Source organism: Leptonychotes weddellii, chromosome 4 (genome assembly GCF_054177405.1).
Source record: "Leptonychotes weddellii isolate Sample4059 chromosome 4, ASM5417740v2, whole genome shotgun sequence".
Classification (NCBI taxonomy): domain Eukaryota; kingdom Metazoa; phylum Chordata; class Mammalia; order Carnivora; family Phocidae; genus Leptonychotes; species Leptonychotes weddellii.
The window spans coordinates 113,202,150-113,225,114 of record NC_138372.1 but is presented as its reverse complement, the minus strand read 5'-3'; the positions used below and the strand labels follow the sequence as shown (position 1 = coordinate 113,225,114).

At 37.5% G+C, this 22,965-nt stretch overlaps 1 protein-coding gene across 3 annotated transcripts in view; it reads right to left on the bottom strand.

Annotated features, from left to right (window-relative positions):
- The window catches only part of LOC102733166 (phosphatidylinositol 3,4,5-trisphosphate-dependent Rac exchanger 2 protein), a 197,125-nt gene that overhangs the window by 4,848 nt on the left and 169,312 nt on the right, over nt 1–22,965 (bottom strand). For 2 of the 3 annotated variants that reach the window (XM_081816084.1, XM_081816085.1), the window contains exons 24-31: nt 22,679–22,898; nt 21,924–22,131; nt 14,881–15,060; nt 11,951–12,045; nt 11,113–11,195; nt 10,287–10,377; nt 9,493–9,621; nt 2,375–2,416 (exon numbers count right to left, since the gene is read on the bottom strand). In XM_081816084.1, the coding sequence (XP_081672210.1) occupies nt 2,375–2,416; nt 9,493–9,621; nt 10,287–10,377; nt 11,113–11,195; nt 11,951–12,045; nt 14,881–15,060; nt 21,924–22,131; nt 22,679–22,898 (1,048 nt within the window). The remainder of the gene's footprint in view (nt 1–2,374; nt 2,417–9,492; nt 9,622–10,286; nt 10,378–11,112; nt 11,196–11,950; nt 12,046–14,880; nt 15,061–21,923; nt 22,132–22,678; nt 22,899–22,965) is intronic. The other variant, XM_081816086.1, reaches the window with a different exon arrangement.

Here is a 22,965-nt window from a genome sequence, read left to right as displayed (position 1 = left end):
AAAAAAAAAAAAAAAAAGAGTCAACTCCTTGAACTACTGGAACCCACTGAACCACCGAAATATTAACTACCCTTGAGAAATTTCCTTTCTCCTTCCGTAGGTATTATGGAGTTCCTGCTCTGCCATCACGGTCCAGGGGACATCCTTATACTAGATGGCTCATCACTCAGCAGTGTGGGAGTTTGTTTACATGTTTGGGTTCCCCAAGAGACCATCAGCACATCAAGGACAGAGGAAGTAGCATATAATGTGAATGGTGCTCATGGACCTAGAGACATATAATCTGCTTTCATCTACCCATTCCACTCATTTTAAACCATATAATCCTAGGTATCAGATTCCTTTATATATTATGGGTTATTTCTACTTAGATCTGCAATAAAGATAAATGAGATATAAAGATAAATGGCTTAGTTAGCAAAGTGAAATTGCACAGTATTGTTATTGTGATTTTTCTTTTCTCCAGCATCTAGCAGGGTGCCTGGCACTGAGTGGGGTTTCAGTTCTATTGCTGACCAGGGAAGGAACCATATGATGAATAAACACACCAATATAAGCAAACTCCCAAGAAAAACTGACAAGTCTCTTTTAATTATACAGCTGTTCGAAATTCACGAGTGTCCATCCTTCCCCAAAACTATTCTCATTCCTCATTTTTATCAATAAGAACTACGGCAGGATCAACAACAACTGCTTCCAGCTTCTAGCAAAAGAAGAAAAGCAGGGAGCTGTTTTTTGGTGACAGTTTGTTTATTGTTTATTGTTTTTGCAGAGTAAGAATTCTCTTGTAGTGGGAATACACTCAAAAGAAATGGATGTTTTACTTATCAAAGGCTTCTGTTTCATTCCAGTATTTGAGCACCTACTTAAACTCACCTTCTACAAACATGTTTTAAAATAGTAACACTTTATTTACTCTCCGCGGTTTAAAAAGCTCAAATTCCATAGTTGGTCTAAAAAGAATAATAGACACACAAGTAATCCCAGTCATTATTCTGCGACTGTAGGGAAAAGAAAATAATAATAAAAAAATAACAACAGAGAGATAAAAGAGAGATTAGAGAGAGAGAAGGATAGGAATAGAGGTGAGTTGGGCGCCTGGGTGGCTCAGTTGGTTAAGCGACTGCCTTCGGCTCAGGTCATGATCCTGGAGTCCCAGGATCGAGTCCCGCATCGGGCTCCCTGCTCGGCAGGGAGTCTGCTTCTCTCTCGGACCCTCCTCCCTCTCATGTGCTCTCTCTCATTCTCTCTCAAATAAATAAATAAAATCTTTAAAAAAAAAAAAAAGGAATAGAGGTGAGTTAAAAATAATATTTAGCAGACACAATCTACCCTTTTCAAGTGGAGAGCATAATTCTGCAGCCAACAATATAGAGTAATTTGGCTACATTCTGGTGCCATCCTATGTAAACGAGGGAAAAAAAGTGAGTAAATAAAGTAGGAAAAAGGGACTTATCACAGGAATAGAAAAATAAAATTGAAATCAAAATAAGGATCTATAAGAATAGCCATCTGAATATTAATTAATACAGCAATGCATTCCAGGACCACTTCTGGAATTGCCATAACTAAGTTTGAATTTCATCTGCCACCTACTATTTATGCATTTACTCAATCAAGCATCTAATCTTTCAGATGCTCAAAAATATGTGTTGAATGAATACCATTTCTAGTTAATATTATTAATCAGCTTGAATGTTAATTTCTTCACTTTTAAACCTGTAGAAAGATAATAATATTCTCATAGAGTGACTGTGAGGACCCAAGGAAATCCATAAATATGAGGTCTATCAACTGTGTGGTTATTAGTAAAACTAAAAAAAGTAAGATATTTTTGTTATTATTATTACTCAGTCAAAAAAGCAAGACAACTACGTGTTTAATTAAAGCAAAAACCGGCCAACAAACAAAAAGAAGCCCTCTGGTTAACTTGACTCATTCATTCACTTATAATTTAAATTTTCCAGGTGTGGTAGATTGTAAAAGACTCCTGCTTCCAAAGTACAGGTCTGCTTTTCCACCCCTTGAATCTGAGCCCACCTACATCCTTGTTCATAAACAAAAGTTAGACATAGTTCCACAATAAATCCCATTTGCACAATTAACTTTACCCAAACCTGCTTCCTTTCTCCTTTTTAATTATATTCTATATAAATACTTATATACATTTCCATGTTTGTACCTATAATTGAAGATGAGCATGTTTTTATGTTTTTATTAAAACTAAGTATTTTCTTAAATCTTTGCAAGATTTTAGAGAAAGTAGGGACTGTATTTCCATCTAATTTGTTGAAGGCATTGCATTGGTATCATGAGATTTCTAAGGTCATGGACCACAATAATTTCAAATAGTAAAAATAATGAAAAATATTACCTGAATATTCAAGAAGAGCCAGGAGTATCCTACACTTTACCTCTGCAGAAAAAGAAAACATTAACAGTTAGTTGTTCAGTCTTCTTCTGTCACTAGCACCACATTTTAACTGTGTAAAAATTAGCACAATCTTACTATATTAGATAATAAAAATCCCGTTTACTTGACATGCTATTCTTCCTATTTGTCTATATAAATTCTATCCATTGCTCAAGATGCTAAAATTTCTTACAGTTCTGAATTGAATTAGCCTGTGAAACACCATTCAAATCCTGCTACCTCTGTTAAGTCATCCTTAACTGCTGTAGTTTGCATGGTGTTCTCTAAACTCCTATAGGTATTAGGGTCTTGATCAATAAGCTCTCAAACAGTATTTTTTCTTAGTTACTTAAACTCTTAAAGATTATATATGCATTTTATAATCTTTATATATAATTATACATATCATATTGTTCATTATATATTAGAATTATAAATTATATGTAATTATACAGATTATACTTAGAGATTATATAGCATGTGTATATGTGTATACATATATATATGTAATATACACAGGGTATATATTATACATATATAATCTCTCTCTCTAGACTTCCTTTCCAATCTATAAGTCAAGAACTGCCCTAAAGGGCAGAACAATACTAAATAGTTCCAAATACTCTTCTTCCCAACCTATCTCCAAACAAGAACAATCACAAATGTTTGCTAAATGATGTGTATTAACTTCATACTCATTGCTTTACTTCTAATTGGTAAATAGCTTACTAGCAATAAGTAAATATAAAAACATACAGAGCTTCTCTATGTGTCCAAGATTATGGGAAATAAAAAAGGTTAAGTTGCATCCTAATCCAAACAGGTTCACAATAGAGTCAGAGTGACAAAATTACCTGATAAGAAATATAGGAGATACTTGAGAGGACATTACATTTTATAAGTGAGAACACAAGAACAAGAGAATTTCAGAGGCAGGAAAGTACCCTGGACGAAGAGTCACAAGACCTATCTGCTACAGTCATCCCCCTTTATCTATGTGGGACATTCCAAGACCCCCAGTGGGTGCCTGAAACCATGGATAGTACCAAACCCTATATATACTATGGTTTTTCCTGTACATACGTATACCTATGACAAAGTTTAATTTACAAATTAGGCACAGTAAGAGATTAACAACAAGAACTAATAATAAAATAGAATAATTATAATAATATACTGTATTAAAAGTTACGTGAATGTGGTCTCTCTCAAAATATCTTATTGTACCATACTCATCCTTCTTGTGATGATGTGAAATGATAAAATGCCTGTGTGATGAGATGAAGTGAGGGGAATGATGTAGGCATTGTGACAAGGAGTTAGGCTACTACTGACCTTCTGACAATAAGTCAGAAAGAGGATCATCTCCTTCTGGACTGTTGTTGACTAAGAGTAACTGAAACCAAGGAAAGCAAAACAGTGGATAATGGGGTACTCCTGTACTAGCTTTGTGGTCTTCAGAAAATGGCTAAACCATAGTTGACCCTTGAACAACACAGGTTTGAACTGCATGGGTCCACTCATATGTGGAATTTTTTCTATAAACACAGTATAGTACTGTAAATGTATTTTTCTTTTCTTCATGATTTTCTTAACATTTTCTTTTCTCTAGCTTCCTTTATTGAAAGAATATAATATAGGATACATATAATATACAAAATATGTATTAACTGATTGTTTATGTTATCAGTAAGGCTCTGGTCAGCAGTGAGTTTGGTAGTGAGGTTTTGGGGGAGTCAAAAACTATACACAGGTTTTTGACTATGCAGGGAGTCAGTGCCCCTAACCTTTATGCTGTTCAATGGTCAACCATACTTTTGAGTTTCAAGGTGCTCATTCATAAGTGATGATAACACCTATCTTATCTATTTTATAGGCCTGTGTATGAAAAATAAATGGGGATATATATTAAAAGCCTTGGAAAATTATTTAACATGCTGTGTATCTGTGAAGCACTGTTATTATTGTAATCTGAATCCACCTAAAAAGTTGGTATAGAATTCTGAGTCTTGAAAATGTTTTTAAACATTTTTTAAAGTTACAATGTCAAGGGAGTAGGTACATATCCTAAGAGTGGGAAAGAGTGCTAGCAAGAGAATATAGTAAAGAATGAATACCAAATATCCAACAATCTAGCATAGAAAAGATTTTATTATATCATTTAGAGACTGAGATTGGGATACAATTAGAAAGCCTCATTGAAAAACAGCATCCAACATCAGATTGATGAGTTTAGACTTATCTAACAAAAATCACTGTATGGTTCTGGGGCAGGGTACTAAAATGAACATAATATTTTAGGAAGTTGAATATAGTATATAGTAACATATAAATCAGAAAAGACAGAGATGGGGGATTATCCAGAAAGCTGTTCCAATTACTGAGGTAAGTAAGAAGAAAAAGGGGAAAACTGGAGACTTTTGATTTAAAAAAAAAAAAAAAAGGAAGAAGTTCTTTAGGGTATTTGGGACAAAGGCAGAGGGAAAAAAATGAAAAAAAAAATATAAGCTGCTGAAACAATGGGAGATTTTGAAAGAGTACAACTTTTGTAGGGGGCAAGAATTGAAAATGTGTTTACTAATAAACATTTGAATTTAAGGTGATGGTGGGTCCAATTCTATCACCAGTTCCAATGTGTGTTTTTTTCCCCACACCACCAAGCAATTGTCTAACACCATCTGGGTATCCTATAATTCAACTCAATTCTGGCATTATCTACCTGGAGATAGCATCAGATCTCACAGGGTAAGGGCTCAGTTCCACAAGACTGCCCCCCACCACACACACACTTCAGGTGCCAACTACAAGTCATCTATGCTTCTGACTAACTGGCTACAGATTGGAGGTTTCAGTGACTCTCTCTTACATTTGATTAATTTGCTACAGTGGCTCACAGAACTCTGAGAAACATTTTACCTACTAAATCATCCATTTATGGTAAAAGGATATAGCTCAGGAGCCAGATGGAAGAGGCACTGGGTAATGCATGGGGAAATGGTGCACTTCCATGCTCTCTACATGCACCACTCTTCTAGAACCAACATGGAAGCTCTCTGAATCTTATCCTTTTGGGATCTTCTGGAGGCTTCATTACATGGGCACGACTGATTAAATCATTGGTCATTGGTGTCTGAACTCAATCTCCAACCCCTCTCCACTCCCAGAAGCTGGGGGTGGGACTGAAAGTTCCAACCCTCTAATCACATGGTTGGCTTCCTTGGCAACCAGCGCCCATTCTGAGAAGTTTTCCAAAAGTCACCTCACTGGCATAACAAAAGATACCTTTATAGTTCTCATCATAAGAAATTCCAAGAGTTTCAGGAAGTCTGTGCCAGGAAAGGGGACAAACACCAAATATATATTTCTTATATAAAACACAGTATCACAGTGTGCTAATCAAGTAAAAACATCTTCAGTTGGCTGATAATTTGAGACCATAATTTAGTGTAGTGATGAAGCAGGCGGCAGGCATTGTCTTAGTGTTTAGTGACACGACAAAATGAATCTAACCCCCATTCAGCGCACTGTGTTTTCTGCTCTCCTCTACCCTCAGTTTGGCAAGCTATGATATGAACACATGAATTACACAGTGTGATGTAGCTTAGGAATGGCACTGTAACAGTGCTTCCTATATAAAGATCATAGAATTATTATATTTTGATACCATTTGGTATATATTTGATAGGGTATTTCGAACTCAGAGATGAACGAATGATGAGGTTCAGAACATGCTACCCCCAAATATGGCAATTTGGCATACTGAAAATTTTAAGCTGAAGGAATCTGATAAACAGCAGGTGTATGGAGGACTCTCTGACCTCCCCCAACTCCCCTGAAACTGGTCATAAAACCCTTTTGTGAGAAGTGCCCTCCCAATCCCAGAGGAAAGGAGCTTCCTTATTTCCAATGATAGAGGGACACTGAGAGGAACAGGCTTTGCTAAGTTTCTCTAGTTCACTACCCTTAGCACATACCCTTTCGTCCTATCACATTTTTCCAAAGCTTTCTACTCTTAGCTTATACTTATACTCTAGTATAAAAGCTTATACTCTAGTATAAAAGCACTCAGGTTTGACCATTTCTTCTGGTCTTCATTTCCTTACAAAGGCTCCTGTATCATGTAAAACATATTAAATAAATTTATGTGTTTCCCTTGTTAATTTGTCTTTAGTCTGACTAATTTATAGAGCCCAGCCAAAGAATCTAGAAGGGTAGAAGGAAAAAAAGACACTACTTTTTTCCTCCCCTACAGAAACATGAGAATGGGGTTATCCCAGCTACATATATAAACCACGAAATTCTGGCAAGGCGACATTATGTTGAATTGCTAGCCAAGACCTAACCCTTCATTAAACAATTCCCTATATAAAGACAATTGGGAAATAGAATGAAAATTACTTTAAGTTGAATAGAATAAATTCATAATGAATTGGTGAGGTTACTTCTAATACAACAAGCAGTTGATTACAAGGATCTCAATGCTGCTGCTTCCATCCTGTATAATAGGACCAGACAACACACGGATGACCAGGAAATGACAGCATGACCTCTTCCTTGACAGTCCATCGGGCTGAACTAGTGATTAATCATTTTTTAAAGACTCACTTAACATAGTGACAATCACAGCACTTATGCAAAGAATAACTGCATCTCACTAAAACTTGCAACCAGGTTTGTAACTTAAATTCTGCAAAGAGCCCTCCCCACACCATTCACTGGAATACACTCAGCAAACCCAACCACACTCAGCCAGCTGTTGGGCATCCCTGACCAAGAGTGGCATCCATATTCACAATATACATCAATCAATATGTGTAAATAGTTCTCATTCCTACAGCTGCTTCTTGTGATTTGAGTGAGGTATTGAGGGTATAAAAGCGGGACTTAAGATGAAAATGTAAGATTTTTAAAACAAATACCATTAAAAATTAAGCTTATTAAAGAGGGCACACATTGAATGGAGCACTGGGTGTTATACGCAAACAATGAATCATGGAACACTACATCAAAAACTAATGATGTAATGTATGGTGATTAACATAACATAATAAAATAAAATAAAAAGATAAAAAAGTTTCTCTAAAAAAAATTAAGCTTTTTATCCTGCATTAGAAAAAGTTTATATCTTAAAGATAAAGCTCCTCAAAAAACAAAACAAGAAAAGGTTTCAAGATTTCTCTGTTCTTAACTGATATTGCATTTACTCTGAAAACAATTATAATGTAAAAAAACCCCTCAAAGATGATGAGAACAAATGCATTTATATATTTTTAAAGATTTTATTTAAATTCAAGTTAGTTAACACATAGTGTATGATTAGTTTCAGGGGTAGAGAAAACAAGTGCATTTAGATTCACGAATTATAATTCCTAGGAGTGTTATGATACTGGCACTTATTCTACAAAAAGATAAAAACAAAAACTTTTTACTCAGTAAAATATATGTTTAAATTCCTTAAACCAAGCAGTCTTTACAAAATGTATTTATCATTTTTTTTATTCATTACTTTGGGAGGTTCTAAATTCAGACTTTTCATTAAATATGACGTTATAATCTATCACAAGTAACCATTATATTTATTTATTTATTTAAAAGATTTTGTTTATTTATTTGAGAGAGAGCATGAGAGGGGGGTAGGGTCAGAGGGAGAAGCAGGCTCCCCACTGAGCAGGGAGCCCGATGCGGGACTCGATTCAGGGACTCCAGGATCATGACCTGAGCCGAAGGCAGTGGCTTAACCAACTGAGCCACCCAGGCGCCCCAGTAACCATTATATTTAGCTATAAAATAAAAATGTAGCCAAGAAATCCAGTGTCAAAAACGAAAGATTTTTTCACACAATAGAATTGCCGTGATTTATTTGGAGTTTTCCGTATCTGTACAAACCTTTCCTCTACTGATCCCTAATAAGTATCTAAGCTGCTATATTTGATTATATTTCGAGGCAGAAGACTTACTAATCACAGAACCTATACATATCTCTGTCATTTGGTAAATGAAGAAACCGAGGCCCAAAAGAGTTATGTCACAGGCTCAGACTCTACCAGATTTAAGAGCTGTCTTTCGTCAGCAAAGTATACAACTCTCTCTAATTTACCCTAAAAAAGATGGCAGTGACTGGGGGCATGCTGTAATTCTGCTGAGTACTACTTACCACATGCAAGTGACATACAAACGGCTGAGGAATAAAAATTTAAATGCAGGCATATACTTATTTATTGTGGAGGTTTCTTAACCTCAGCACTATTGACATTTTGGGCCAAATAATTCTTTGCTGTGAGGGACTGTCCTGTACGCTGCAGAACGTTGCACAGCATCCCTGGCCTCTACACACTCGATGCCAGTGGCAACCCCACAATTGTCACAACCGAAAAATATCTCCAGACATCGCCAGCCACTGGTCTAATGCTGGGAAGAAAATCACTGAATTAGGCATTTTGAAACATTAAACAAATTTCTCATTTCATCTTTTCCACCATATCTGTTTTGGAAAGTCTCAGAATTTTCTACTTAGTACCCTGACCCTAAACAACATGTAATCAGATGCACTAGAATTGTCCTGAAATGTTGTATCTCCAGCTGCAGATTGTATCAATTAGAGGATGTTGAGTAAACAATGTCATGATAGTTAATAACAATAAACTTAGACAAATACGAAACTTATAAACCAATGATATAAGCTATCCTATTATTTTGATTCTCACAGATTCACAATTAATTTTTTAGGCTTCCCATAAAACTTAGCTTCATGACTTTCGGGACTCCTTTAGAAATTTTGCTGAGATTGTTTCATCTTATAAAATATGAAACTCTCCACATTCCACGTCCTCCCAAGTATGAGCCCTTATTTTATTCACTGAGAATATTCTCCATGATAACAGTGTACATCATTTAGATCCTTGGAACATAAGGCTCTAAAATCCTATTTTCTTTTGCTTCCTTCCTCCCTCACCCTTGCCAATTCTTTGATTTTCCTCATAATATGAAACACTGCAAAAAGTAATCAGGGCATTACCGAACTTTTGGTTTTAAATGATTATTGCTGATACTATGCAATATTCTTTGCTTTTCGTCCTGACCTTCAACAAATTTTCTGATGTTCTGAGCAAGATTCCGGACACTGCTGGGAAGATTCCAAGGGTCTTGTTTGATGTGAAGCCTTAACCTTTTTGGACAACTCAGCTTTGGTTCCATTTCCTGCTGAAATTCTAAATAAATACAGAAAATCTCTTGTAAGTTTCAACCATTTACCAAACAGTTAACAAATCTGTGAGCTTCAGCATCCTCTTTCATTCCTGATGTCCTGGGTTATTAGCATGGTGGTACTTTCTCTAGTTATATTACAGGAGAAAATTGGTTAAATCTAAAAAAGAAAGACTAACCTTATTATTTTCTTACAAACATTGAAACAAAGGAGCAAATTTAGATAAAAACTCTATTTTCAACGTCCGAAACTAGATGTCAGAAAGTGGCAGCTCTAGATGTTGTTCTGTTTGGCTGTTCTGTTTGCCAAAAGCACATTCCCGAGACCCCTTCCCCCAACCAATGGGCTACAACCAAGTAGGCATTATGCTGGTTTCAGCAAAAGCTGAAACACTTCACACATATGCCACACTTATATCTCTTCAATTAACTCATTCCTATTTATTCTGGTCCCTACAGGCATTGCACATTTTAAACTTGCAAAGAAATTTAAAAGCTCCTATACTGACTTTTTATATATATTCAAAAATGATCAAAATAGAATTAATATAAAGGGAATTATGAAACATGAGCAGCCATTTTCCTCTTACACTATGCTTTTATTTCATGACTGTATTATTTCCCTCCTTTGTTTCCCGATTGCTTATAATAGTGATTTTTTAAATCTTACCTTGTAATCCTTGACCTGGTGTGAGGTAGTTGGTTTGCTCAAAGGCCCTTACAACAGCTTGCCCTTTTAGGAGGTTGGTAATAGAATCCACCTACCATAACAGCAGAGATTTCTGAAAGTTACATACTTCTCACAATAAGTAATATACATTTCCAAGAGTAAATCTTGTGAAATATTTTTGTCTTAAAGCCACAATTATTTTTGCAATCTCATGATGCTTGCAAAATCTATCTTTAAATAAAATATTGGAATAAACTCACTAACACTTGCAAAATTTCTTACTATCCCATCATATATTAATATAAGATATAAATATACTCAATATATTCATTTTATAAAAGAAGATTTCTAGAGTTATTTTTAAAAACCCTAAAAGTCATCATAATCCTTTTCAAAGCAGTAAAAGCTTTTACACTAGGAATTTTGGTTATGGATATAATTCTTTTTAAAAAATGCAAAACACCAACACAAACACCAAGAGAATCTTGACCTTCTTGAAACTAGGAATAAAGTTAAGCAAGAAGTGTCATAAAGAATTCCGAAAACCTACAAAGAAACAAATAATAAAAAGAATAACTTCTGTTTTTATAACTGTACTTCTTCCAAGAACCATAAAATATTTGACAGTCACAACAATCCTTTGGGTTCGTTGGCTAAAGAATATTTATTGCCTTTTAAATTGTGGAAATTGAGGTGAAGGGGATGGAGGGACAGACTGAGGCCTTTCCGTTCTTATTCTAAGCTCTTTTTACTATGTCCGAAAAAGGGATTCCTGACAGTTTGATCTGTGGAAAAAAAAAAAAACCCATAATTGTCCCAATCATACCTGGCTGAAAAGATGCTCCAGGCAGCTATGTATCTTGTCCTGTTTATCATGAGAAATGCGAACGCTGAGGGGGAGCTCATCACCTAGATATAAAAAAATAAATCATCCGTCTTTGTTTAATATACTAAAATATTTTAATATAAATAAAACTAAAAAATAATAATTAAACACGCACTCTTATTCCATCATGTTCTCTTGATCAGATAAAGAATTCCAAAGGACTTAATAGCAATTAGGATATCAGATGATTGCTCTTTGAAATAGAGGTGGGAGCAGAGTGCCTCACAGGAAAAAACAATATATATCTTATGTCAATGATTTTTTCAAACAGTGCAGTTTCCTAACTGTTAAATAGTTGAAATAAACTGCATATTTCAAAATGAAGATGTGTCCTAATCGGATGCGAAGTCTTTGTTCTTAACACACCCCAGATAAGATATCTGTAAGATCTTTCTATCAGTCAGTGTTTTCCTCATCATTCGGCTCCCCGTGCACCTACTGTCTCAGAAGTCCTCAGGTTCAAAGCCCGACCCGCCTCCTCACACAGTCAACAACCCCTCATGTTTTAGTACAACCTGTTTCCTGTGTACCTAGCCTCCTTGTAGTACCATGAAAACTCCTAAAATAGGTATTAAGATCAGACTTCATTTGTTTCTCTCGTCTCTTTTTAATTCACTCTTTTCACAAGGGGATTGGGACGTTGACTTCATCCAGCACATGTGGCTGCCAAGGCTGACTGATACGAGGTGAAAATGCAGGTCGATCACACAGTGTAATCCCTGAGAGGTATCCCCCAGAGGACAGGGAGCAGAAAGGACGCACGCCTCAGCAAACGCACCTGAGTCCATCTCATCGCTGTGAAAGTAGGAGCTGCACTGGCTGCTGCAGATGCTGGTGAAGGAGGCAATGGAATTCCTGTTGCTGTTGCAGTCGCTGGGAAGAAGGAGGCACACGTCACTTTGGGCGTGCATTTGTCATCGCCCTGCCAGTTCTTATCAGATACACGTGTCATGCCACAGTTAGACTTACTGATAGGTCTTAGAGAAAATGACGAGAAAGATAAATCTGGTTCGACTCATATTTTATCTTACACTTTAGAAAAATTTAAATTCAATCGTATTTCAAAATCTCTGAAGCCGTATAGGCTGATCCTGAATGATTTTTTTTTTTTTAATCTGAAGGTAGAAAACTAGGAGTCAAACCACACTTAAAATTCGTCATTATCGGGGCACCTGGGTGGCTCAGTTGGTTAATCTACTGCCTTTGGCTCAGGTAGTGATCCCAGGGTCCTGGGATCGAGTCCCGCATCGGGCTCCCTCCTCGGTAGGGAGCCTTCTCTCTCTCCCCCTGCTTGTGCTCTCTCTCTCTCTACCTCTCTCTGTCAAATAAAAAAGTAAAATCTTTAAAAAAAAAATTCATCATTATCTATTTGAGGTGGCATGTCTGTAGTTAATGTGCTGATAGAGACAAGGTCCTGTTTCATGATCTCTGCCTTTTAAATCTTTCTGGTAGCTTTCAATTATAACTCATCAGCTGCAGTCTGAGCTTCCCCGGAGGGGACCGGCACCCTGTCTCCCCTGCAGAGCTCAGCACTGGCCACCACACCTGGTAAGTGCTTGATAATGATCAATGTCGAAGGAAAGAATGTGTAAAAGGTTTGTATATGAATATGGACAAATTATAGATTTCAGAAAGAGTACAAGAGACAAAATACTTTTTCCCCCTCTCAGAATCAGTAAAAAGGACTTATTTAACTCTAAATTTACATTTAAAATTTCTAGTTTAACCTAGAGGGAGACTCAGAGGGTAATTTTAATTATCTGATAACTAGAAATTGAGGTAAGAAAGTATTTTTAGATCTGTAATTTCCCACTGGAGAAAAACCACAGGTTCCTATTGAACAGTCTACTGGTATCCTTTGAAGCTAAAAGTAAATGAAATGGTAAAGCTGGTTAATCTGTGTTATATCATATTAAATCTCTAGGAATAATTAACTCTTACATATTTGTTAAAATCCTTTTCATGTAGAAATTGGGATAGTACAATGGTTAAGAGAGAAACCGTGAGCCAGACCACCTGGCTTCACAGGTAAATTATGTAACTCCTGTGGCCTCAGCCTTTTCACATGTAAAATGGAGTTAATATCAGCATGTGCCACACGGGGCTGTGTTGGGAATTATGTGAGATCATCCTGCTTCCCGATGTGTCTGGTAAAAATGTTTTTAATGTTAGCTATTAGTTTGTGCTAAACATCTCTGCAGAGAATAACTTTAATAGTAATTGCTTAATAGTTTTTCATTGTAAAACACGGTATAATAAATAACAGTGAATAAGAGAGGTTCTGTCTTTGATTAAAGTAAGTAAGACAGGAGGCGCCCAGGTGGCGCGGTCGGTTGATCATCAGACTCTTGTTTTCAGCTCAGGTCATGATCTTAGGGTCGTGGGATCGAGCCTCAGCAGGAAGTCTGCTAGAGATTCCCTCTCCCTCTGCCCCTCCCGCTCATGTGCTCTCTCTCTCTCTCTCTCAAATAAATGGTCTTTAAAGTAAGTAAGACAGGAGATGCTGAAGCCACACATGCAGCACATATGGCCGGTGACGACAGTTCTCAATGAGTTGTCAGGTGACACGAGGATTCAAAGGAGAACTAGCACTTTCACGTAAGGAAGTTCACTGGAGCCGCCATCGTTGGAAGGATGATGGTGGGCAGATGACAAGGCTTTGGAGAGAAGGTGTTACAGGTTGATTGCATCTCCCCCTAAAATCCAGAGGTTGAAGTCTGACACTCAGGGCCCAGGAATACAACCTTGTTTGGAGTGAGGGTTTTTACAGACCTAATCAAGTTAAAATGAAGTCATTAAGGAGAAGATAGTCATCTACAACCAAGGAGAGAGGCCTAGACCTGATTCTTCCTGCACACACCTCAGAAAAAAACAGCCCTGCTGACACCTTCATCATGGACTTCTGCCCCAGAACTGTCGGAATACAAATAAATAAATGTCTGCTGTTTAAGCCACCCAGTCTTTGGTTACTTTGTTACAGCAATCCTACCAAGATTGTACAGAAAGTGTGCAAGAGAGGGGCACCTGGGTGGCTCAGCAGGTTAAGCATCTGCCTTTGGCTCAGGTCGTGATCCCGGGGTCCCAGGATCGAGCCCCGCTTCTGGCACCTTGCTCAGTGGGGAGTCTGCCTCTCCCTCTCCCTCTGACCCTCCCCACTGCTCCTGCTCTCGCTCGTTCACTCTCTCTCAAATAATAATAAAAAAAAAAAATCTTTAGAATGTGTGCAAGAGAAGAAAAAAAGACACAAAGCTGGTCATGGAGGTGAGCAGGAAAAATTAGTCCAGTTCCCTTAGAACACAGAATATAAGAAAAAAAGGGTAGAAACACAACAAAAAGAACTCCTATTCACCACCCGACAGTCCAATAATCAGAAACAGATATCTGAAAAAAATGTTAATATAGGCTCAACTTGCTTATCTGCTATACAGGTTACATAATCTGTAACAGAACAAGTCCCCCAAATTAGGTCCACAGAGATGGAGAAAAAAATGCTTTCTCCAAATTACTCAGATTATGAAAAAAGAATAATTTGAAAGATTCTACAGGACCACACTATGCTTTGTCTGGGGTTGGTAATAGCCGGCGGTTATTTTGTGAGGGCAATAAACAAAAATGATAATCGAAATGTTTTTTTCAAGACCTCTGTGGAAAATAAGGAATCACATTTGACTGTGTTGATGAGATGAGTTTAAGGAATTAATGAATTACCTGTAAGAGTCTCTGTTGCTGATGGTGTCATGACCTGAATCTTCCTGCTCATCTCCTGCCATATTAAAACAGACTCGTTTGCTATTTCTTTCTCCCTTCTCGTTGTCACTGTCTGGTGGTACTATGCACTCTGATGTCTTACGTTCTAATTTAGGAGAATATGTTATGGAAGACATAAGGCTGCAATGTGATATTAAAAAAGAAAATAAGTGCACATTTTCAAACTGGCTGCCACAGGTAAGTACCTTACTTTTTGAATATGATAGGCTTAGAAATATTTCTAGAGTGTTTCTGTTTCACATAAAATTAATCTTTGATTGTATTAAAAGACAGTCACATGAAGTTCACTTTTTCCTGTCAGAACAAGTAACAGAAACAGCACACAATTTAGCCTAGAAAACTGTGCTCGAAACCTGGTTCCGCCACTTACTAGTTTTGTTATCACAACAACACTATAATTCTCTTTGGCATCTATGGAGAATAGCTAGCCCATATGATTCTGTGACAATGAAATGAGAATATACTCCAGTACATAAAGGGTGGGTGTCACCTCTCTCCCCTAGCCATTATCACTACCATCTAAAAATACCTAGACAACTTTAAAGTGCTACCCAAATATTAAAATAAACACTAAACGTGCTTACATATCCTCACTGGCTTACCCTCAGATATTAAAAACCCATCTACCCATCTACCCCCACCTTGGGTTTCTCCCAAGCTGTCTCTCTTTGACAGGAAGAATATCATGTGGTCAATCCTTTCTCACTGCTCATACAAGCAGGTGTTCTGGCCATCACGACCGTAAGACATTAAAGAGTCACATACAATGTGAGGACAGGAGGCAGGAGGGGCTACCCCCATATCATCCACAATCTAGTCACGATGGCATGTCGCGAATCTGCCCAAATGTAAAGTTCTTCCACTTGAGCTCAAGGCTAAAACACAATCTTCAGTTCTGAATTGGTGTCACCCTTGATGTGGACTTTGGGCAGCAAGGATTCCATCACTCCAGACTTGAATGTTGGGCTGTAGAGAGTTTGTTAGTACTAACTCAAAATTATGCAAATGTGGAATCAGTCTTTGCTATCACACAAATTGCTGTAAAACTTGCAAAATGAATTAAACCATATCTTAACAAACGGCCCTTGCATGGCCTCTCCAGCCAACAATCACCTTCTCATTTACCAAGTACGGGCGACATTCTGTTCTAGTCCACAGCACTTATGTACGTATCTTCACGCTCATTTTTCCACAGCAATGTCATGTTTATTTCAAGACTATGAGAATGTCCTATACCTCTTATGTACAACCCATCAAGTCAAACCCAATGCTGTGCACTGAGTAAATATTATGTTATGAGATTTCACTAATTAGTTCATTAGACACATCTATTGTACCATGCACTGTTTTGGTGCTGTGCATACAGCAGTTTACAAAACAAACAAAAGCCCCTGTCTTCTTGGAGCTTAGGTTCTACTGGGAGGAAACAAACAATAAACAAGTAAATTGTATAGTGTATCACATGGCGACAAATGTTAAAAAGGAAAATAAAGAAAGGGAGGGAGATGGAGCTGTGACTTCAAATAGTGTAGTCAGGGAAGGTCTCACTGTGAGATAACATTTGAATAATATTTTGGCATTTTATAGCTTTTAGGTACCAGTGAAAATCAGGGGGCTGTGTTACATTGCTCAAGGCCCTGTGAAGCTATAAATTATCTTTTAAACAGTTTTTCTATTTGCACAGATACTTTTATGTCTTGGAAGACAGATGTGTATTTATTTACTCTGTCCACCCAAAAGCTTAAAACATTAGATTAACTCTAATTACCCAAGCTCTACACTGCACAGACAGATGAACTCTGAATACCAAAGAGGAAGGAGATGCAGGAGTTCTCATTTTGCAAGGAGTACTCTGTGCTTTATGTATCTTTTAAATTAGAAGTCATGGAACCGAGCATCCTCATTTTTTTTTCAAAGTCATATGAATTATATTCACATAATATAATTCACTGCTTTTCATTTTAAGCAGCTGCAATCATGCTTGCACTGACCCCGTGGGAACAAGTGTTAGGCTTACAAACAAATGATAGAAAAGCAGTGTTTCTGACACCATGCTTTTGCATAGCATTTCCAGATTCTTAAAAGTAATAATAATGCATAAATTTAGCTTTATATATGCGTGCATACAGAAAGAGCTTTCCTTCACTTTTGCTCATATAAAATATTGAGCTACCTACTCTAGGTCCATTAATTCTCAATTAAAATCCTGAGCGGCTCAATCTCCTTCTCATACCCTTGACGAATAAAGATTTTTCTACATAGTATCCTGCATCCACCTGTGTGTTCTTCTATTAAACTGAGACTTAAATATCACCATATTTATCATTTTCGTCATACCTAACATTTGTTGAGCTCTTATGCCAGTCACCATGCTAAGGACTTAATTCATTCAATCCTAAAACCTCCTTATGAAGTAGGTAGGACTATTATTATGGTGAGGATCCTCATTTTGGAGATGGGGTGAATGAGACACACACTTATATACATATACTTTACAAATGATGCAGAACATCCCCTCCCTGCCTATCATTTGTACACTCTGGAGGGAGGAAGGAAGTCATTAGTGCTATCTACCACATCCCACTTCTCCTGGGCACATGGCTGGGTGGCCTCCCCTACCCCATGAGGATAAGAATGACCATCAAACTTGTTTTCATCAGTATGATGTAAGTGGAGGTGACCTGAGTCCCTTCTAGGTGCAAGCCTTTAAGCAAAGGTGCAGCCTACCTCATTCCCTCTCGCTGATGGGACAAGAGACATTCCAGCTCATGGGGCTCTGTCAGCCTGAACTCTGAGTGAGGTCAGCATGGAGCAGAAACCCTATGACCCAGATGGGCATGCAGAGCGAGCAAGAGAGAAAGCCTGTTGTTTAAAGTCTGTGAGGCTTTAGGGTTTTGTTAACATAAAACAAAAACCAGCTGTATAGAGAGTAGGATACCTAGAAGGATGACATATGAGACTGGGATATAGGAGTATCTACCTTATCCTGGGGAAGTAGGCAGAGCCTCTCTACAAATCAGCATTAGCCTGACGTCAACCTGAGTGCCTAAAAGGCTAGCAGCAGACCTCGGGAGCAGCACTGACCACGCAGAGGTTTGACACATTCCAGGATCAGAAAAAACTAGTGCAGCTGGAGCTGAGAGACATGAGACTAAAGAAGATGACAGGGGCAGACTGTGTAGGGCTACACAGGCCACAATAATGTAGTTATTATTTTAACGGTATTCCAATGCCATGAAATGGTTTTAAGCAGGGAACTAGCATGATATACCTTTACAGATCCCTCTGGCATCTGCTGTATGTAGAATGCACTAGAAGGGCATACCTGGAAACTCCTACAGTGGGCACTAGTGAGCGGACAATGGTGATGGAGCGGATACATTCTGAGGTATACATTCTGAGGTATACTTGACCAAACTTGATAAGGTACTGGAGGTGAAGGGGCAGGAAAGAGAAGAATTAAAGGTAATACCCAGACTCTGGCTTGCAGAACTGAAGAGATGGGGGATACTTTCCTGAAAAGAGGGAACGCCTTCATGGGGGAGGAGTCAGAGTAGCTTTCTGTAAAAGGAAATCTAGAATTCAGTTTTGGAAACAAATTTTAAGTTTGAGATTTAATGTGCTATGTCCTTGTGTTTCATAACCCGCATCACAGAGGGACGGTAGGAATGAAATCAAGCAGTGCATGTACTGATAAAACTGTGCCTGGCACATAAACCCCTATGATACATGTTAGTGCTTATGAAGCTGGGTCCTCTTTTCATTTTTTTTACGAGCAAAATCCTTGGGAAAACCTCAAAGGTAATTCCACTGACAACCCCACTATTCCAACTGTAAGCCCAGCTCACTAAGTGTCCCACAGTGTGGTTTGTTCATCACTCAGTCCGGGGCATCTGGCACCTATAAAAGGCAGGTCTGTTCTCAGCTTTCTTATCTTCACCAGCCCCCACGAATCTTTATTTGTCTCCTCCCTGAGAGAATACACAAACGCTGTATTCTGAAGTCCCGTCAATGGTTTTGGATTATCCACAAATTATTTTGCCCTCTACTTCTGTCTAGTACCTAAGTGTCATTACCCAGAAAATAGCCCATTGAAGGACAAAAGTATTTAGCTTCAATGAGACAGGAACTATAGAATGTTGAATAAATTCATAACATCACCTTATTTCATGTTAATAGACAACAAATGTGTCTCTAGTCCCATCTTTGGATCTGAAGGAAGTAGAAGCATTTAGTGGAATGTCTATGTGTTGAAGGAAATTTTATTTCTGGGAGAAGTGTTCCCAAGTGGCAGGGTAGGCAGACAAGCTCAGGACCAGGCCCTTTCCCAGGAACGAAGGATTTCTAGAAAGGCCAGCAATGAGATGTTGTGAGGCAATTTCTCTTCAAACTTGGCAGAGTGTCCGAGATCTGCTTCTTGGCTCTGCAGAGGCATCTATGTCCGACCAAGAATAATTACTACCTGGTGAGAAAATTGTTTAGTAACTAGCTTTTCCAATAATTTGTCAAGCTCGACTGCACTGCAGTATCTCTGAACGGGGCAACAGGGAATCCGGGCACTTGGACGACTGCACTGTTTTAAAGGGATTACATTGCACATTGAATTATGTGGAACATATTTACATTTAGAATTAAAATATATGGTACACACAGAGAAGACCAAGGAAGTTTCTCAAATCACTTGCTCATTTCATGTCATTTTCCTAATAAACATGCACAGTGGGGGAAAGGCTTTTAGAATAACAAAGTGGGAAAATCTTAAGTAAAAATAGGTAATTATTTTAAGTAGTTTTGGTTAACAAAAATAGCTTAACTCCCCTAAATGAGTGCTTTAAATATAAAGCATTTTAAGCCAAGTAAAGGGAGCCCTTTGGCTCTGTTTTCTTGAAAATATATCTACATCAGCTGAACTTAAAAAAAAAAAAAAAATCAATAAATTAACAAAGACAGCCAAAGTCTGGACAACTGCCAGGAAGTGCTGAGTAGTCAATGCATTAGAGGCCTGGTCTCCGAGGTAGTATCTGCTCAGGCACATCAATGATTCTGCCATTGGTAAAGGACTCATCTGAAAAGCAGGAAAAATAACTCTTGGCCTGACTGGCAGTGTGGGATTGGTCCAGATGTTCTCCTAAAATCCCTCTGAGGGCTAGGATACATGATTCAGTGCCACTATTTATTGCCTTATTAATAAAGATTCTTACTCTGTACACATCCTAAATACTTTAGGGAGAAAAAAAAACTGGTTTCTAAAATAGAACATATCATATAATAAAATTCCATTAAATGAAACAAAATATAATGCCCTAAGATATTAACTTATGTGTCACAAGGTTGTTCTCACAAAATCCAAAGTATCACACAATTGCTTAAAAGATAGCCCCCTGTTCTCTTAGCAGCCCCAAACTATTTAATTCATCTGTAAATGGGGCAGTCACAATATAATATACCGATGTAGTAAACAATTTTTTTAAAACTAGTGTATTAGACACAGGAAAACAGAATTTCAAGTCTAAATTAACTCATAAAAATGTCAGAACAAATTAGCATAGTAAACAGTAACTATCTAAAGATAACCTTAGAAATATGATGCATCTAATATGGTGATTTTGATCTCTAAATTTTAAAGATGTGTAAAATAAGAGATCACGTCAGGGTGCTTGGGTGGCTCAGTCGGTTAAGGGTCTGCCTTTGGCTCAGGTCATGATCTCAGGGTCCTGGGATCGAGTGCTGCGTTGGGCTCCCTGCAGAGCAGGGAGCCTGCTTCTCCCTCTGCCCCTCCGCCCCACTCATGCTCGTGGTCTCTCTCTCTCTCAAATAAATAAATAAGATTAAAAAAATAAGAAAACATTTAAAAAAGAGAGATCATGTCAATTAAGATTTTATTAGCATAATGTCCAATTGCCAAAAAGGCTTAGAATAAGTTCTAAATATTTTATGTCAAAACTGAATTATCCAGGGAAGTATGGGATGATGTATGTGCGGGAATTAAACAATACACATCCGACAGCAATCTAAATGTCTAACTTCATAAAGAGAGCATGATAAAAAGAGGATATTGGTGTCTATGCCATTTTCGAATTCTATCAACTTCAGATATATTCACCAATTTCAACCCCTTAAATGATGAGCAAGCATAATGTTAGGCACTGCACTATTTTTTGTATTGATTTTTATAATTTTCACCACAAACTTGTAATTTGTTATTATTCTTCATCCTATTTAATACATGAGAGACCAAGCTATCCCAAAGCCCTTGTTCTTTATACAGAGTGACCTTGACTAGCTGTGACACATAATCACACACCATGATGTGGCAAATCATCCCACAGAGTTGAGGCAATTGTCCAACCATCAAATTTTTAAATAAGAATCAGAGTCAACCTCTTTGGAAAAGTTTTAATTAACTTCCTCCTTTTCTCCGTTCTTGATAAAAATTTCCAAATGACCGGCACAGCTATTTGGGTTATTGCTTAGTAAACCATTAATTCAATCAGAAGAAAAAAAAAAAAAGGTCATTCATTGATCATTGGTCCTAGCGAAACATAATTTTGCATTTACTCATTTAACAAGTATGTTAAAGATTTGCTATATTTTATATTTTTCATACACATCTACTGAGTGCATATACATTAAATACTGTGTTCTGCCCTATCAAGGATACCAGGAAATCTGTATACCTAGTTGGTACTCTTTCAATCATATTTTTCAGTTTAATATTTTCACATTGAGACTTAGTGTTTTCTATAAGGCAGAATTTTGTCACTCTCTTCCCTGGTATTAAGTGCTTCCTTAAAATATACATGTATATAGTTGCCATGTTATATCACTCTTAAGGTGTTAGAGTAAAGAGGATCTATATGATTCACACACACACAATCTTACATTTCTAAAAACGAAAGAGAAACTGATGGATGTTCAAAAGCCACATTTTCTATAGCTATTTTATTAGGCACATTTAGAAGTACAGTAAATAAAATACTTACTCATCAATTTGACAAACACACATCTCCACCTCTTTCAGTGCAGTCTGAAGTTTGCCCAATAGTTTCTGATAAATATCTTGAGTTTCTAGGTCTTCTTCTTTTAACAAGTACCGGAGCCCATGCCCATCCTGCTGTCCCAGAGACAGACCTGAAGGGGCCGCCATGGTCGTGATTGTGTGCTGAATGTACACCATAGGGCTCAGTTTCCCTGAGGAGTTAAAATCATTCCAGAATAATATTTATGGCCTTTAACTTACAATAATGATCTAGTGAAATTCATTCTAGACACTCAGGCTTACATAAAATAAAATGCCAATCCAATGCTGAATTTAATTCAGGAATTAAAGCTTATGGGAGTTGTGATTAAAATACCCTTCAATCCCATGCTCTACTGTGCTGGTGGGGAATGGCACCGCGCATCCCAGAAGCTGCTCCTCCTGTAGTTTTCTCATAGTTATAGGGCCATTTCAGACTAGTGGTTTTCACAGCAGGATAAGCTGTGCCTGTCATACATGTGAGGAAAGCAAGAACAATCGTTCTTCTTGAAGGAAAAATAATAAAAATGCATAACTCCTTTTTGATTCTATAAACATTTATGTATAATTATCCAAATGAGTATAGGGAGGAACCCTGTCTTTCTAAAATTCAGACTTGTTTACACACCAGGAATTGATTCTATTTCCGGGACGCTGGAATAGTTAATAATTGCCTAAATAACTTTTTGTGATTTGAGAAAGTTTTGAAAGCTAACATACCTTGCTCAGATTTATTTTCTTTATCATGAGAATTGTGCTTCCTACTATCCAGCTGAACACCAAATGCACTCCCCAGGGAGGTTGATGTTTTTGGATAGGAAACTTCCATTATGTTGACATGGCAGTTGGTAGGGCAGAAATCACTGCTGTGTAGTGGGGAGATTTTAGATTTGGCCTGTTTAAAGGTGGGCCAGGCTCTATTCTTCAGTACACGTGAAAACTGTAAATTAAAGAACAAATAAAGAGCAGCTGAACACACAGTGTTCATCACGTCCACTACCCAGAGC